Source organism: Ctenopharyngodon idella, chromosome 17, assembly GCF_019924925.1.
Source record: "Ctenopharyngodon idella isolate HZGC_01 chromosome 17, HZGC01, whole genome shotgun sequence".
In the NCBI taxonomy this organism is placed as follows: domain Eukaryota; kingdom Metazoa; phylum Chordata; class Actinopteri; order Cypriniformes; family Xenocyprididae; genus Ctenopharyngodon; species Ctenopharyngodon idella.
Genome location: NC_067236.1, coordinates 1,272,406 through 1,289,246, shown reverse-complemented (window position 1 = coordinate 1,289,246; position 16,841 = coordinate 1,272,406). Strand labels below are relative to the sequence as shown.

General features: G+C 35.8%; 1 protein-coding gene across 2 annotated transcripts; it reads right to left on the bottom strand.

Moving 5' to 3' along the window:
* Window positions 1–1,460: 1,460 nt before the first annotated feature.
* fndc4b (fibronectin type III domain containing 4b) lies at window positions 1,461–14,581 on the bottom strand. Of its 2 annotated transcripts, XM_051869113.1 has the most exons (6): window positions 13,890–14,576; window positions 11,543–11,658; window positions 11,186–11,390; window positions 8,035–8,124; window positions 6,949–7,085; window positions 1,461–2,439 (listed from the first exon to the last, which is right to left on the bottom strand). In XM_051869113.1, the coding sequence occupies exons 1-6, from the start codon at window positions 13,960–13,962 to the stop codon at window positions 2,398–2,400; spliced, it is 663 nt and encodes a 220-aa protein (XP_051725073.1). In that variant the 5' UTR covers window positions 13,963–14,576; the 3' UTR covers window positions 1,461–2,397. The 2 variants fall into 2 exon arrangements, with proteins under 2 accessions (XP_051725073.1, XP_051725072.1); XM_051869112.1 differs by lacking the exon at window positions 1,461–2,439 and having other exon boundaries at window positions 5,108–7,085; window positions 13,890–14,581.
* Window positions 14,582–16,841: the final 2,260 nt, after the last annotated feature.

Genomic DNA, 16,841 nt, shown 5'->3' with positions numbered 1-16,841 from the left:
GTATTGGGCTGTTACATGTGTCTACCGAATTTCATACTTGTACGTGAAATGTAGCGCGAAGGGCGCTTAATATGCTCATTATTAGGGCACAAGCACTGATGAGTGAGAGGACCCTATTAGAATTGCTCGGGCAATTCTTCTTTTTCTTCTCCAAAACGAAGTGCATTTTTTGAGGGCCTAAACATGCTCGAAAACGTATGAAACTTTGCACATGTGTCAGAAGTGGTGAAAATGTACATCTGATATGGGTTTTAGAATTAGGTGTGGCAAAATGGCTCGATAGCGCCACCTACAAAATTTTAATTAAGTGCCCTTCACACTACATTTCACGTACAAATATGAAATTCGGTAGACAGATGTAACAGCTCAATACCTACAAAAAAGTCTGTGGGTGCAAAATCTGAAAACCCAACAGGAAGTGAGATATTTTGACTTTTCTCTGCAAAATGTTTGCAGTTTTTGCCATTTCCAGACATTGTATTTTAATGAACTCCTCCTAGAGATTGAAGGGCGTGTCCATGGTGGCCTGACAAAATTCGATGTTTCTCCATGAAAGAGGAAGTTGTTGTAACTCAAATATACAATGTCCAATTTGCCCCAAACTTCACATGTTTTATTAGAGTCCTGGCCTGAAGACATCTACATGGCAATATTCAGTTACGCCTGCGGGCAACAGGAAATGTCATGTTTTACTCTGTGATTAACTCCTCATTGAGATTTAACCAGATCAATATCATATGTTGTCAGTCTAATCTTAAGGCCTTAGTGATGTTAAATTGCAAAGATCTTGAGTTTTCGCTGAAAGGCGTGTTTGAGGTGGACTGACAAATCTGATGTTTCGCCATGAAACAGGAAGCTGTTGTAACTCTGGCATACAATGTCCAACCTGCCCCAAACTTCACGTTTGATAAGAGTCCTGGCCTGAAGACATCTACATGCAAATATTCAGTTAGTCATAGCGCCACCTGTTGGCAACAGGAAATGGCATGCTTTACACTGTAATTCACTCCCTGAAACACATTTAAATATGCCATGAAGTACAAAACATGCTAAAAACACATTAAATCATGCAACACTTAGCAGAGTGCTAAAGCATGCTATTATCGTCATGAAACAAGAAGTTGTTGTAACTCAAGCATACAGTGTCCAATCTGCCTCAAACTTCACGTTTGATAAGTGCCCTGGCCTAAAAACATCTACATGCCAAAAATGTAGTTATAGTCATATCGCCACCAGCTGGTAGCAGGAAGTGTGGCAAATACAAATGACGGACATAGTCCTCCTATATTTATATACTTAAATGTATATTGTTCACTGTTTTCCTAAAGCCACTGGGTGGTGGTGGCACGGGTGCGAGGGCCCTTTCATCGCTGCTTGTATTTCACTTATGGGGAACTAATCCATATATAAAATTTAGTATAACATGAAATTTTTTGCCTCTAAGAACCAACAGACAATACTCATGGTTTTCCATTTTCCCTTTATTGGAAAGTAGGATTGAGAATAAGAATATTAATAAAATCCACTTCTAACCTTTGCAGTGAAATACAGTATTTAAACTACATTCTTTATCTATTGCCCAAAACTACAGCTATGTGTAGCTAATTTACTGAGTCAAAACTTCCCACGTAGTGAACAAATAAAATAATGTAACAATAAAATAAGTATTCTTTTTTAACTATGCACATTACAATATCAGGGTAGACATAATGTATGCTTCTACTAATTACTTCTTAAGCTCAAAATAGAAACTTCACTAGTTTGGCATAGAAATGCCACACACAAAACCATTTCTATGAACAGACACTCTTGCACTGGTTCTTATGTAAACCACACTGTTGAACAATCAACTTTACAAGGGTGTGAAACATTTAGTAACAGTGCTAATACTTAATTAAAACATAAAACAAGCCATTGATATACAGTTCACTGTGGTTAGAAATTATTAATGCATAATATAAGGCCACATTTGTGGCTGACGATGAAATTGTCATAATTTACATGTATCAATGAGAAATGCCACATTTATAATTGTTATAATTATTCATCCTCTTTCAATGAAACACATTCACACAACAAATCCATTGACACGCATCTATACCACTGTATCTGGCTGCCAATGTCTGAACTCCACAATCATATTCATAGCACCAATAGCTCCTCCTGTGATTATAGCTTATGTAATATGCAAAGAGGTATGTTCATTGTCCAGGACATTGTTCTTTATTGGAGTATACTACTGAATACCCGTATACTACCTTACAATTCCTGATTTGGCTGAGGGAGCTGAGAGGTTTACGATACTATTGCCTTTAATGCTTGTCTTGAATATCAGAAGATGAGCTGATATCCGCTGACGGGTCTGATGACAGACCAGGTTTCACGATGATGCCTTGGTTAAACCTTGATGATGCTAACGGAGGATGATGTCCTTTGGAACTACAAGAGAGTAAAAATGGTCAGAGATTAGAAAAAAAAAAAATTATTAAAATGCTGAGACAAGAATTTCTTTATAGTTGAACTGCACTAACAATAATAGGCCTACTATACTGCATTACTATTTTTACAGTATTCAGTGTGTGAATTTTTCATAACACTTTACAAATAAGGTTACATTTCTTAACACTGAGCTGACATGAACTAACAATGAATCATATTTTAGTATTTATTATATGTACTGTGTACAAATGTACTGTAACAAATTTTATAGTCAGTTAAAGTGTTAGTTCACCCAAAAATGAAATTTCTGTCATTAATTACTCACCCTCATGTCGTTCCAAACCCGTAAGTATTTCTTTCATATTCGAAACACAAGTGAAGATATTTTGAAAGAAATCTGAGAGATCTCCACTTTGACGCTTCAAAAAGTTCATAGAGAGATCGTAAAAATAATCCATGTGAATTGAACGGTTTAGTCCAAATTTTCTGTAGAGACTCAATCGCTTTATATGATGAACAGACTGAATTTAAGCTTTTATTCACAAATAAACATTCACCAACGCATGCATCAGATATGGTAAATGGAATCGAGAACAATAAGGTTTGTTCTCGTGTGTTACTCAGCACTTTTGAGCTTCTGCAAGAACCAATGAGGTTTGTTCTTACGCATTAAGCAAGAGCTTCTGTTTATGTTCGCTGATCAATGTTTATATGTTTATATGAACTTTTTGAAGTGGTAGTTGTGTAGCTGTCAATGAAGGGACAGAAATCTCTCAAATTTCATTAAAATGTCTTCAGTTGTTTTTCGAATATAAACAAAAGTCTTGCAGGTTTGGAATGACATGAGGGTAAGTAAATTATGACAATTTCTCTTTACGTGTTTGTGTGACCCTTTAAGCCGGGCACACATTTAACGACTAGATAAAACATTCTAAGACTGTGCTCAACGCACAGCGATTGTTTCCTTTGACCGAAGCAGATTTAAATACTTAAACACGGAATTTGAACACCGACTGTAATCGCCGACTGAACGCAACTAGCTCTGACTGGTCGCGTTTGAGCGCACTCAGTCATAAGTATCAATTTGCATTCATAATCGGCCTTACAATCGTTAAGTGCGTGCGCGGCTTTAGTTAATGCATTACCTAATGCATGGGCGTAGCTTGCGACAAAAATGCTACGATATTGTTTTATAAATAAATGATATTTTCAACTTGAAAGTAAATATTAATTTTATGTAGGTATTTTTAATACAATAAATAAATACAATCAAACTTTCTAACATCTCCCCCAATATGTGGGAGTGATTGTGAATATGTAGGTTTACTATAGAAAATATGATTAAAATGGTGGCTGACCAAAGCGACTGGCTCGGTCTGAATGTCACAATTTTATTATAGACTTCCTTATTTGACCTTACATTCCAATTCCAAAAAAAAAAAACCACATATATTTTGTAGACTTGTGTACTTACATTTTCCCAAATTCGCAATTTTAACCAGTGTAACGGGCCGTGCCATTGCGTCGCCTGTCAATGACGTCATATCCACATAACCCTCGATTTCCATGTTTTCTTCCACAGAAGCCATGAAAACGCCAAAAACGTTTTAATATATTATGTGGGTTTTTTTTTTTTTTTTTAGACAGGAGAGCAACTGTTTGGATAACTTTATCGACAGAAAACTGATCGTTTTGTTAATTGTTAGATCTCAATACAGTTAGTCTTATTGTTTGAATCTCCTGTTTTCTTGATTTACCACAAGTAACATGTTTGTACCATGCCTCAGAGACAATGCTATTTTGTCAAGTGGCTAACATAGCATAATCAGAAAGAGCTTTATTTGTAGTAATTCAGCACTTGTGGCCATTTCATTAGAACGAAATAAAATATGATTTTAAGTGATCAAACGTAACTGTAACAAAGTTCAGGGAAGGAGAAGGCGGAAACGGCAAATGTTAAACGTAACTTTAATTGTAAAATAAACAAAGCAAAAGGAGCAGCAGCGGCTGACTGTGACATATAAGCATAATAAAAACTCCTCCATGGAGCTCGAGACCGCTCCCACAGCTCTCGGCCCCACTCTGCTTCATACCTTACTGGACCATACATAGTAAAGTTAATAAAACCTGAATGTATTATCTCATCCATGAACATGATTTCTGCCTGATTGCCGTTGGATTGCTTTCCATCAGCTATAGAGGTGAAGATGACAACTCCCAGGATTCCACACTCATTCACGGCATCATCAAGCTACACCTTTCTTATTGTTTTGAATAAACGACCTGGCGAAACTTACATACTGTGCCTTTAAGGTGTGGTTTTTAACATCTCTATATGACTTATTTGATCAGGCTACTAAGAGTAAAGACATATAGTATTTACATAACACTGAATTAAATGCATAATTTTATCTGATATTTGCTGAATGCATAAAAATGGATAACACTTTAAAAAACATCTAACTCTTAACATACAAGCTAATTAAACAATATTTTGTAAAATTACAGCGGCATTGAATGAAGAACTCACTATTTGTACAGTATATAGGCTATTAATATATATTAATAGCCTAATATATATTAATTTAGAGACTTCAATGTATAAGCTTTGAATTAACTATAAATTAATAGTTTGCAAATGATTTGTAAGTACTTTATTACTGTATACTTATAAAGTGTTACCAAAAAAGATTCACATGCTAATTAAAAAATAAAGCAGGCAGTACACATTATACTGTATACTTATACACTACCATTCAAAATTTGGGGTCAGTAGGTAACTTTGAACAGTAGTATAGGTTCCCAAACTTAAGTGCCCCCACAACCCCATCAATAAAGCTCAAGTACCCCTTCATTAACACTAAACCAAAGAATCAATGTTGTGGGTAAAAAAGACTGGACAAAATACACATTTAAAATTTTAATATTTTAAATACAACATTTGATGGAAAACAAACACTTATTTAAAAATAAAAAAAGACACAAAATTACTACTGTAACCAGTAGATGGCAGCAGAGGAGCACTTATGACCACTCTCTAATATAGTTTTTTTTTTTTTTTTTTGCTTTTGAATTTATATTTAGACATTATAAAAACACAATTTTTTTTTTTTTTTTTTTTAAATCAATTTTATCAAAGTTTTACACTTTTTGAACTGCCTCTGAAGTAGGAAAAGTCACATGATAAACAACTTCTTCAAATTGCCAATGAATTACACAAAAAGGGAGCAACAAGCTTTCCCTATATCAATCACTGGAGCTGTCAGTTCAGCGCAAGGACACTGATTTTGGCACACTTTTGCGAAACTCGCGTTTTAATCAGTGAATTTAACTAAAGTGCACAATAAATCTCTAATTTACAATGCATCTACGCTTTGTTATAATGGGTTAGTTTTGTCAGCATGTAGGACTTACAGCCGGTAACTTAAACACACCTGGTTGGCCATTACTTCCAACAGACATGCCTGTGACAATACTCAACGCTGCAAAATCACGAAATAAATGGACACATTTTCAGCGACTAACACGCCAGGCTGGGGTAATGCTGGGGTGATTGACTGCGTTCCTGGCATGCCTATATGCAGAACAAACCAAACAAAGTCTAAATCTTTTTGCGCACCCCCCTGGAACCTGTTTACGTACCCCCTAGGGTACGCGAACCCCCGGTTGGGAATCACTGGTGTAGATAATGCAGTATTTCATTGGAAACCAGTCAGGGTTGCCAGGTTCTAGAAAATTTCCAGCCCAAAGCCTAATGAAAACATACCCCAAAGGAATGAAAACTAGCCCAATTTCCCCCTCCAATCACAGTTGACAGCTGCGGGATTCCCATAAAGGGCCTTAAAATAAAGGTTTCGATTGTTTATTCCATGTTTTAAATCTTATTTAGATGATTTTAGCTAGACATGTTTATATGTGCAATATTTAATTATTCAATCTGTATTTTCTTTCTCTTCAGTACTTTTAATTCTTCTTTTACGCTGTCTTTGATTTTAATTTTCAACACTTTGCATGATAAATTTAAAATGTAAGCTATAAATATGAATGACACTGTCACAATGTGATAAGCAGACATGGCCATCCATAAAAGATAAGTCAAATTTTGGGTTTTTATAGTGCTTTCCACAATACATTGTTTCAAAGCAGCTTTACAGAAAATCATGATGTTCATCATTTATTTATACCTTTATGCCTTATAGTCGTATTTAGCAAATTAGAGATTTAGCAGATTTAAATGCTGTGTATATAAGAGAGTTTTTGTGTTAAAACACATATTGTCTGTGCACTTCCCAAATTCTTTAACATTGTAGATTGTACACATCTTCACATCTAAACATTTGGCGGCCGCAGTACATTATATAAGTAGCCCAAAAAAAAAAAGCAACCACAGCTCTGTAATTTGTCCCGTGACTGCATTTTCAAAATAGCCCAACTGTGCGGGAAACCCGCGACCCTGGCAACACTGACCACAGTGAAAGCCACAGTGTTGGTCAGTGGTGAAGGTCTCACCTTGCTGCCCAGCAGGCCTCCGTTATGGTACTCTGGAGTACTTTGGCCAGACAGCGGCTTGCTTTTCTCTTTACTGTGGTTGTTGGAATCGTTGTCTTTGATGATATCATACTGCTTACAGAAGAGCACAATCACAGCTGCAGCAAGACAGAGATCAGTTTGATTATGGGGACGCAGATCTGATATGTTTAATTAAAACAAAACACTATCTTCCATCTGGATATCACAATTGAGTTTGAAAGGACAAAAGTTTTCTTAAGGTCACTGTAAAACAAATACAAAGCAATACTTAGGAAAATATTTCACTGATGCCAAATTGTAACATTTCAATGCAGAACAGAGAAATTTAAAATATTGCTACAGGTTTGAAACTCTGCATTAAAAACGTTTTTTTTTCTTTTCTTTTTTTTTTAACCCTGTAAAGCCGGTTTCATATTTGAAACACAAAAAGGCCTCTAAATTATAAACATGGACAAAACTTTGCTGATTTTTATAAATTCAACAAGAATAACATTTATATTGTTAGTAATATTTCAAATTGAACTACTGGACCAAACAAACTTGTTACTTAATTATCCATACATCATTTTTTAGAACTTTTTTTTTAAAATGTGAGTATCAAATGTGATAAATCCATCTTTTGAGGAACAGTTATTTGTGCAATAAAAATTTGATCATAAAGCATTTAAATATAATCTTACTAAGACATTATTGGGAGATATAGAGTGACAACTAATATTCATATGCGTTTTTTTAATTAGTCTACTATACTATAAAGATATCATTGATTTAACACTATAAACTATAAACAGAATTTCATCTTACTGTACTTTTTGGCCATATAAATATCAGCAACTTTTTTTTTTTTTTCCAGTTTGAGCCTCTGAATAATATTGAGATGTTTTTCCTTCAAGTATGAGCTCCATATTCTTGTATTATGTATAATAGATGTATTAGGCTTTACAGGGTTAAGTGGAAGGACAAGTCAAATGATTTCCTTTGGTAAATAATAATCACAAATGTCATTACAACCAGAATATTTTTAACATGATTATAATTAATTAAATCCAAGAAAATATCCCTTACCTGCCCACATTAGTAGTACAGTCATAATGATCAGTATCTCTCCAGTCTGAAGGTGTCTGGAAATGTCTAAACCCTCAACCGCAGGGTCATCTGATCAGGTAAACAAGAGGATTAGAGGATTGAAGAGATCATTGAAGAAATTTTAGAATTAATGATGTTATTTATTAACAAACTCAAATTATTTAAGTTTTGTGGCTTTTAGTTCACTGGTCATGAAAACTCTGGGAGTGTTTGGATATGACATGGATATGGTTGATATGTTTGGTCTTGGTGGAATAGATCTGCTACGCTGCTGTAGAGCAAGTAAAGGACTTGCTACTGCTAATACATACACGACACACTGATGGGAGCAAGTAAGACATGCTGCTACTGTACAATATAGCATACATTAATTACCCGTAGCAGATCTATACAGGTGGAGCTGGGGAAGTTGGAGGGTTTCTGAAAACGCGCTGCAACTGCTACAGCAAATGCTGACCAAGTATTTGAAGGCTCATTGGCTACTGTTACAGCAGAAACTGACAGGGGCGGACTGGCCATCTGGAGCACTGTGAGTTTTCCAAATGGGCCACTGTACAATGTGGGCCAGCCCATTGCTACGTAAATATATATAAAGAATTAATTGTAGTAAATTTACGTAACCTATCCTTCCTTCAGCCCAGACGAATGGCCCGCACAGACTACTTGAGTTAAAAATTCTGATCAATTTAGCATGCTCAGACTCAGTGCAGCGGTCTAAAAGCGCTTGTCAAAATGTTTGAGATAGCCAATCAAATCAAAGAAGGCAGGATTTACTGTTCACAGAAGCCGAGCAGCGCAGTGCTTTTTTTAATGCTTTAAGAAGTGAGGTAAGATGTAAGCAACTGAACATAATGCAATAAGTTAAACAACTGACATTAATTTCCAGGGATGCAAACTAATACTGACCTTTTTGAAATTCTAAGATTTTAATGCCAATTACGTTATTCATCACACAATGCACAAAGAAATATTAACGTAGCAGTTTTCAGCATATCAGACAGAAGATAAGAGTGATGTTTGTATATCTGTTTCCAGGCTTTCTTCAGTAATTTCACTTGTCTAAGAAAATTCATAAAACTCAAAATATTCTCAAACTTACACTAGAACATGGTAAATCCAAGCGGCAACCTTCCGTTCTCTCTGTTGAAGCCAACATGGAAGTGACTTAAACGGCAATTAATCAATTGGCCGCTAGAGACAGGCTCCAAAAGGGAGTCAATCCCATAGACCCCCAGTATTAAAATGCCCAACTTTACAGCAGAAAAAATAAATAAATAAATGTTTACAGCCTGGTACAAAAAGTGGTTTTGGTCTATATAGCTAATTTTGCCCTTCATGACAACTGTGAGGGGGTGAATTTTTTTATAACTCATCTGTTTAAATTATATTAAGACTTAAAGTTCTGCATAATTAAGGGCATGGCCACTTGAGTGACAGGTGGATTGCTGCTGCTGTCACTACTAGCCGTTTGTCTGCTATCTGTTAACCGTCACGTCACCTCAGCTAATCCCAGCCACTGAACTTGGCATTGGAAGATAAACAGAACGTCTTGTTGGATCGTCTTGGCATTGGCTAAAAGTTTTGTCTGTCAGATTTACTATAGTGGCAATGGCTGGAGAATATGGCTCTCAAGACACCACAAAATCTGACAGCACTGTTTGGATATTAGAACTAATATTTTGAAAAACATACTTTGGACACCGGCTCATTTGTTTGTGAGAGTCTAATGTATACAGTCGTATAAAGTTTTACAACATAAACGGTTCTCAGATATGATAATTTCTTGAACGATGATGGAGAGCAGATAATTCAGAAGAAATATGATGCAAACAATGGACAATATATCAATATTTCATTTAACACTTTTGGGCTTCAAAAATCCTCTTCAGAAACCTACGGGTGATGTCACGACACTACGTCCATGTTTTATACAGTCTATAGGTAAATCTGACGACTTTCATGTCCAGTGATTAGGAAAGTGTCATACTGTATATTAAAACAAAAATATAATTTGCTAATTAGTTCACATGCATTATTTTATATATAGCTAAATATACACAGGTGGTCAAAAGACTTTTTTTTTTTTTTTTTTTTTTATGTTTTTGAAAGAAGGCGGCTGGATTTATTTGATCAAAATACAGTAAAAACACTAATATTATGAAATATTACATTTTAAAATAACTGTTTTGCATTTTAAGATATTTTAAAATATAATTTATTCTTGTGATCAAAGCTGAATTTTCAGCATCATTCCAGTCTTCAGTGTCACATGATCCTTCAGAAAGCATTCTAATATGCTGATTTGCTGCTTAATTATCATCATTTATTATTTGCGCTCAATTATTAATAATGTTTCTTGTTATTATCAGTGCCAATGTCAAGTTCATTGTCGTATTTAGACAAAAAAAAATTATTTACTATATGCCATGTACACCAGGAAAAACAAATTATAATGTAAAGAAGTATGCCAGTCATTCATTAATGTTAATGATTAGCATTTCAATTAAAAAAAATTAAATCGCATTTTTATTTCTGTATTGTATTATATTTTTATGTTAGTAAGTGGTGCTCTGTGCATAATGAGCTGGTGGGCTTATGGTATGGAGCGTTGTTGGACTGGGTGTAGTGGGCCGCTCTGTGACACAAAGTCCAGGGCCACTTTTTAGCCCCAGTCCACCCCTGAGAACTATGAATGATGTGATTACAAGCAGATTGAGTTAAGGACCTATCAGCCTGTGCCATCTAGAGTTTCATGACAACTTTGTATGTCTGTGAGCTTTGAGCTCATCATATGCTAATGCAAAAAAAAAAAAAAAAAAAAAGACTTTCAAAAAAAAAAGTTTTAAATAAAACAAAGATTATTGAATTGTTATACAAGAAAATATAATTTCAGTCTTTTTACTTCAAATTTTCATGTTTGTCTATTTTTTGTAAAATTTACTAGCAATTTATGAGAGAACATTTTCAAAGTAAATCCTACACCAATTTTTTTTTAGTGTAAATGACAAAAACTAACGGATACAAATAAAATGTGCATACTTTCACTTCAGAAGAAATTCACAAAAAACATGAAATGTGCATTATTAAATGAATGACATTGTACTAATACTTATCCAACAGAAATGTTTACCTTGATCCATCATGGTGGATTGAAAATGTTCAGACTTTTTAAGTGTCCTGAAGTGAATCTTTTTGCTGGCCAGACTCTCTCCATACAGTCCGACGGACTGGACCTGGATAATGTAGTCTGTGTCTTCATCCAGATCCCAAAGTATACAAGCATGACTGGTCGTGTTCACCTCACGAATGAAACGCTGCATCAAGCCATCCTGACGCTAAAACACACGCATATACACACGTTTAAAGATTCAGCAGAGGCTAAATATATTGCAGCTATTAAACGTCAGACTTTGTTTTAATGTTGAGTTTTAATGAATTGTAATAATTGCCCGTAGGGCTGCATCTCATTGTAATAACTTTGTTTGACCTGCTGTGAAATGGCAAAGCCAATTACGGTCTCTCCCTCCGGAATATTCCAGGACACGGTGGCCGAATCCGCCCTCAGGTGAGTAACAGAGACATTGACAGGAGCAGCAGGGCGGTCTGTAAAAACACAAATCACCAGCATTAATCATTTCTTAGCACAACCCTCTTCTGCACTCAAACATATACAACTGAAATTAAAACTGAAATATTCAATAAAAGATTCAGGCTCCATGAATGTCACATTCAAAAAGATTATATTAAACATGTTACTGTTGTATGCAAAAGAATGATGTTTGCAAGGTATTTTGAGATGCTTTGTAGTATTTATAGATTCATTCTGTCTCCGCTTCCCCAAGACATCCAAGGACCAATTTGACTCCGACTCAATGAAGAGCTACAATAATGCAGTTCATAAATATGCAACACTTCTGTATTCAGCTGATTCACTCTGCTGGGACATTATGCAAATGAATTCCAATTTTAAATCTTCTTTTTAATGGGACAAGCGTGACTCAGTTGGTCAAAATTACTGACAATCCACAGTGCGTCGCCAAATGTCTGATTTTATGTGTCAGGGTGAAAAATCTGTTTGATAGAAAAAGGACATGCAGTAAGTTTTGTTTTTTAACCAACACCCAAAAATATATTCTTAATATAAAAATGACAATCTAGAGAATATGAAGACAAATGCATTGTGACACTTTTAATCATGTTTTTGCTGAATATGTTCTGTATTGGGACTTTAAAACATTGTAAACCCTACATCATGACTTTCTGCTACAATATCAAAGCAGATTTGCAGTTATATACTATACAAATATATATATGCCTTGTTTTGACAATCATACAATATATCTTTGACATCAGGTTGATTCAGAATTAAGTAATAAATATAGCTAATTTACCACTTGAAGCACATTTCTAATTTATTAAAGTGGTAAATGTGCTTAGAAATGTGCTTCAAGTGGTAAATTAGCTATATTTATTACTTAATTCTGAATCAACCTGATGTTGCTACACCAATAAAAAGTGATGCTTCAATGGTCAGATAAGGTAGAAATAACTCCTGCACATTAATTTTATAGGTGTATATAATATCAAAAAGAACATTATATTGCACAAAAAGACCTCACACAACAAAAGTGACAGAAAATGGGGAAAACAGAACAAGACTCGTTTAATGTAATTTGCAAACAAGAATATATTACATACATTTTTAATCTTTGGCATTTTGCTGATATCCAATATGTTACATCCAGGGGCAAAAAACAAAAAAACAAAAACAACAACAACTGATAAATCAACAGAAAGGTTAACATCTATTAAATACTTTTTTTGTGAATATGCACATTAAGCACATTTTCAGTTTTGAAATAAGTTTTAAAAAGGTGCATATTGATTATAAATACAAAATATACACTTAAAAAAAAAAAAGTAGGGAACAGATCAAAATGCCATAGAGCTGTACTATAACAGCAGTACACTAAACCCAATCTATGTTTACATTTCAAAGCTAAACACCCCCTTGTAAATAATTTAGTCCCCAATAATACCACGACTGCTGGCCTAGCAGGCCAATACAGCCAGTGTTTTAGGATCAAACACATTCACAGAGCTCAGCAAGAAAGCAAACATTGCGTCAGAGGGATGAGTAACCACACTCATCATTTTATCTTGTTATTTGCCAAGAAAAGAGAAATTCAGCTCAATGTAATGTGCCAAGGTCAATGCTTCATGAACATACATCAAACTAGAAACCGAGATATTCTTTCTGGTAAGATTGTCTAATTTAGAATAAGTGCATTGAGAGAGCTGCCAGTCTTTCAATTAACTGAAGTTTGATGTAAGGTTTGGCAGCAGCACTTTAAATGACTTTTAGTGCATCAAAAGGTGTGCAAAATGAGATCTTCAATGACTGTAATCTATTAGTTTTAAGAAACAAAAATCACAGATGAATCAAATCATGTTTAATACAAGAAAGTAGTTAAAGACCGTTATCCCCTTGTAAGAACATACAATATATCATTCTTACCTATTGCACTGGCACTTAAATGTCATGATTTGACATGCTCTAGCACAGGTCATTCTCTCAGCATTGGCCCATTAAATCAAAGACAACGACTAACAGGGTAAAAGGCAATTTCCTTAATGTCTTCCTCCGCTGGCTCGGGGAGGGCTTACATTAAAACCACTGAAAAGGATTATATAACACAGCATGCTTATAGACTGTAGTCATGATGATCAACACATCAACGCACAAGTATAGAGAGATGCACGCTGCATTTGATCTTTATTATTAGTCATGCTGTAGGATATTCATTTGACAGAAGGAAAATAAGTTTACTTACTCGCCCCTGCAAAGCAGATGTGACATCCAAACAGAGATAGAACAAGGCTCATAAAAGTGACTAGGTGAATCATATCTTCCTCAAGAGTTATTCCAGATGAGTGACGCCAATTTCCAAGGAAAAGTAACCTGAAGTTAACATCACTGCAACTATGACATGATTATCAATAACGCATTTTCTTTGCAACACTGATATGCTGTAATGATGAAGATGATGATGATAAACAATCTAAGCCAGCAGCATCTTCTTTAGCATCCTCGCAGTCTGATGCACCTCAATCTGTTGCCATCCGAATCCGCATCAGCTGGAAAGCGAGAGTGAGACACTTCCTTTTGCGATTATGTTCAGTGATTTGAGAGCTAAAGAAACCACACTTTTGATGTCCTTTCATCGATACCGCAACGGAACTCGCGGATCGTCAACCTCGCCACCAGTTACATGCTCGTCTACTGTAACGCGTAAGCGCGCATGGCGTCCATCACAAAGCTCGCGTTCGCCTTTCTCACTTTATGCGCTCGTGTAAGACGCTTTAAGAATACCAATAAATCAGCTGCGCTGCATCGCCGGCACATGACCCACAGGTGGCCAGTCACTGATTGATTCTCAGCAGTCACTCATTCACCTTCTATAGCCGCATGACGCACGAACCTGCACCGGGATGAATGCAGTAAAAACACCCTCACCAGCTTTGTTAGACGCGATTTATGACGCCATTCAAACTTGCACATCGATAGACCAAGGCAAACATTAAGATGAGGAGAATTTGACATAGAATAGAACACAGAACTCTGAGCAGAACAGAATTTTGACTTTATATAGTCTAAACTGAAGCAATAATAACAAACCATTCAATATACTTGAAAATTTCACATCAGATGTGTGAATAGAATTCAATATTACAGAATAGAATAGATCAATAATGGTGGATCAATTAGGAATTCTTATAAGAATTCACAAGAATTTCAGATAGAACAGAATATGTGAACCAAAATGTGAATAAAAATAAAATTAAAATGTCTGTATATGTATTTAGCTGATTCCCTCTGCTGGGCCTAAGAAAATTATGCAAATGAATTCCAATTAAACGTGACTCAGTTGATCAAAATTAGTGATGATTCACAGTAATTTGATAAATCTCTGATTTTATGTATGTTTGACAGAAAAAGGGCACACAGTAGGTTTTGTTTTTAAACCAACACCCAACAACATATTCTTAAAGACCCCGTTAAAATCAAACTTGAAGTTTTGTGGCTTTTAGTATGAATATGTTAGCCTTACTGTTATTTATAAAACGGTTAGTTCCTGTCCTTGATTCTGATTGGTCAATAGCTGTGTTTTATTCACAATAAAACGGCTACGATCACTTCACCCAACGGTTCTGTGTATCACTACACAACACCCTTAGCAATCACTCTTAGCAATGCAAACCGTTTGTTCTTTATTTATATTGTTCATTGAAACTTACTGTATTATGTAGAAGAGTATTTTGAGAAAGAGATCAATTGTACAAATTTATTACCTGCACTCAGATTAAGCATTTTCCTTCAGGACAGTCCTATGTGCATAATAAAAAATATGTTTAAATGTCCGCTGCAATATCTTGTCCTTTTAACAATTAAGGGGTTTTCCCATGACTGACAGCGCTAGTCAAAGCATTTGTCTGTTTGTGTCTTGTTCTGTGTTCACAACAATTCAGTCTTTTCAATATAAAAGTCTTCGCTACTGAGTGGCTCACTCATAAAGGCAGTCTTTGCCTTGTACCTTATTGCTTACTTATAAGCTAGTTTGCTCCAAAACAATGACAACAGGGCCCTATTTTAACGATCTAAGCACACGGTCTAAAGCGCATGGCGCAAGTGCACTTAGGACGTGTCTGAATCCAGTTTGCTAGTTTAACAACGGGAAAAATGGTCGGCGCGCCCGGCGCATGGTCTAAAAGGGTTGTACCTGTTCTCTTAATGAGTAATGGGTGTGTTCTGGGAGTAATGTGCAATAAACCAATCTCATCTCCCATTTCCCTTAAAAGCCAGGTGCACTTGCGCCATGGCGGATTCGCTATTTACATGGCGGAATTTGCAAGTGGAAAAACTGAACGCTTCTCTAGTGAGGAAATGGATCTGCCAATATATGCCAATATATGCATGACCTTTGGTTAGAAAGCATACTTAAGCGCATGAGCAGACCATCTACAGGACAAGCCGGATTCCACCAAAGCATTTTCATCTTTATTACAATGTAATCCTTTTTTTTAATATTTGGCATATGTATGTGTGCTGCTGCGTGTCCCTGTGTGTGTAATAATCAGAGTGTACACGCGTTGTGCACCAGCATATAGGCGCATATTACTAACGCGCTCTTTAAATAAAAATACTGCGGCATTGATTTTAGACCAGGTTTCAGTTGGTCAATGATGCAGTCTATTTCAGTTGCCTCAAAATAGCAACACGCCAACAATGCGCCTGACCACACTTCGTTTTCAGACCAGCACTCCCATGGGTGCTCAAATGGGTGCAAATGCATTTTCTATTTAATCAACGTGGCACAGGATGTGAAAATGATAACTGCGCTGAGCTGAAACTAGCAAAAAAAAAAACACTTGCGTTGTGCTGCATTGCACCGGGTTTATGATAGGACCCACAGTCTCTCACTTCCACCAATATGGATCAGTGATTTTGATGACATCACTTCAACTTCTCATCAGATTTCCTCTCCAATGAAGTGCTCTGTAGAATCTGAAATGTCCCACCCTCTACACTATAAATAGATGCTGAAGTTGTGGCTAAAATCAGTCACTCTTCACACATTTACTATATGAATGGCACATAGTGCACTATATAGGGGATTCAGGCAGAGTAAATATGCTTTCAGCTTGCACACAGTCTGCACAAGTCGGCGGATAAAAAAACGTATCGGACCCATTTAAATTCTGCACAGAATGCTATATTTTAAAGC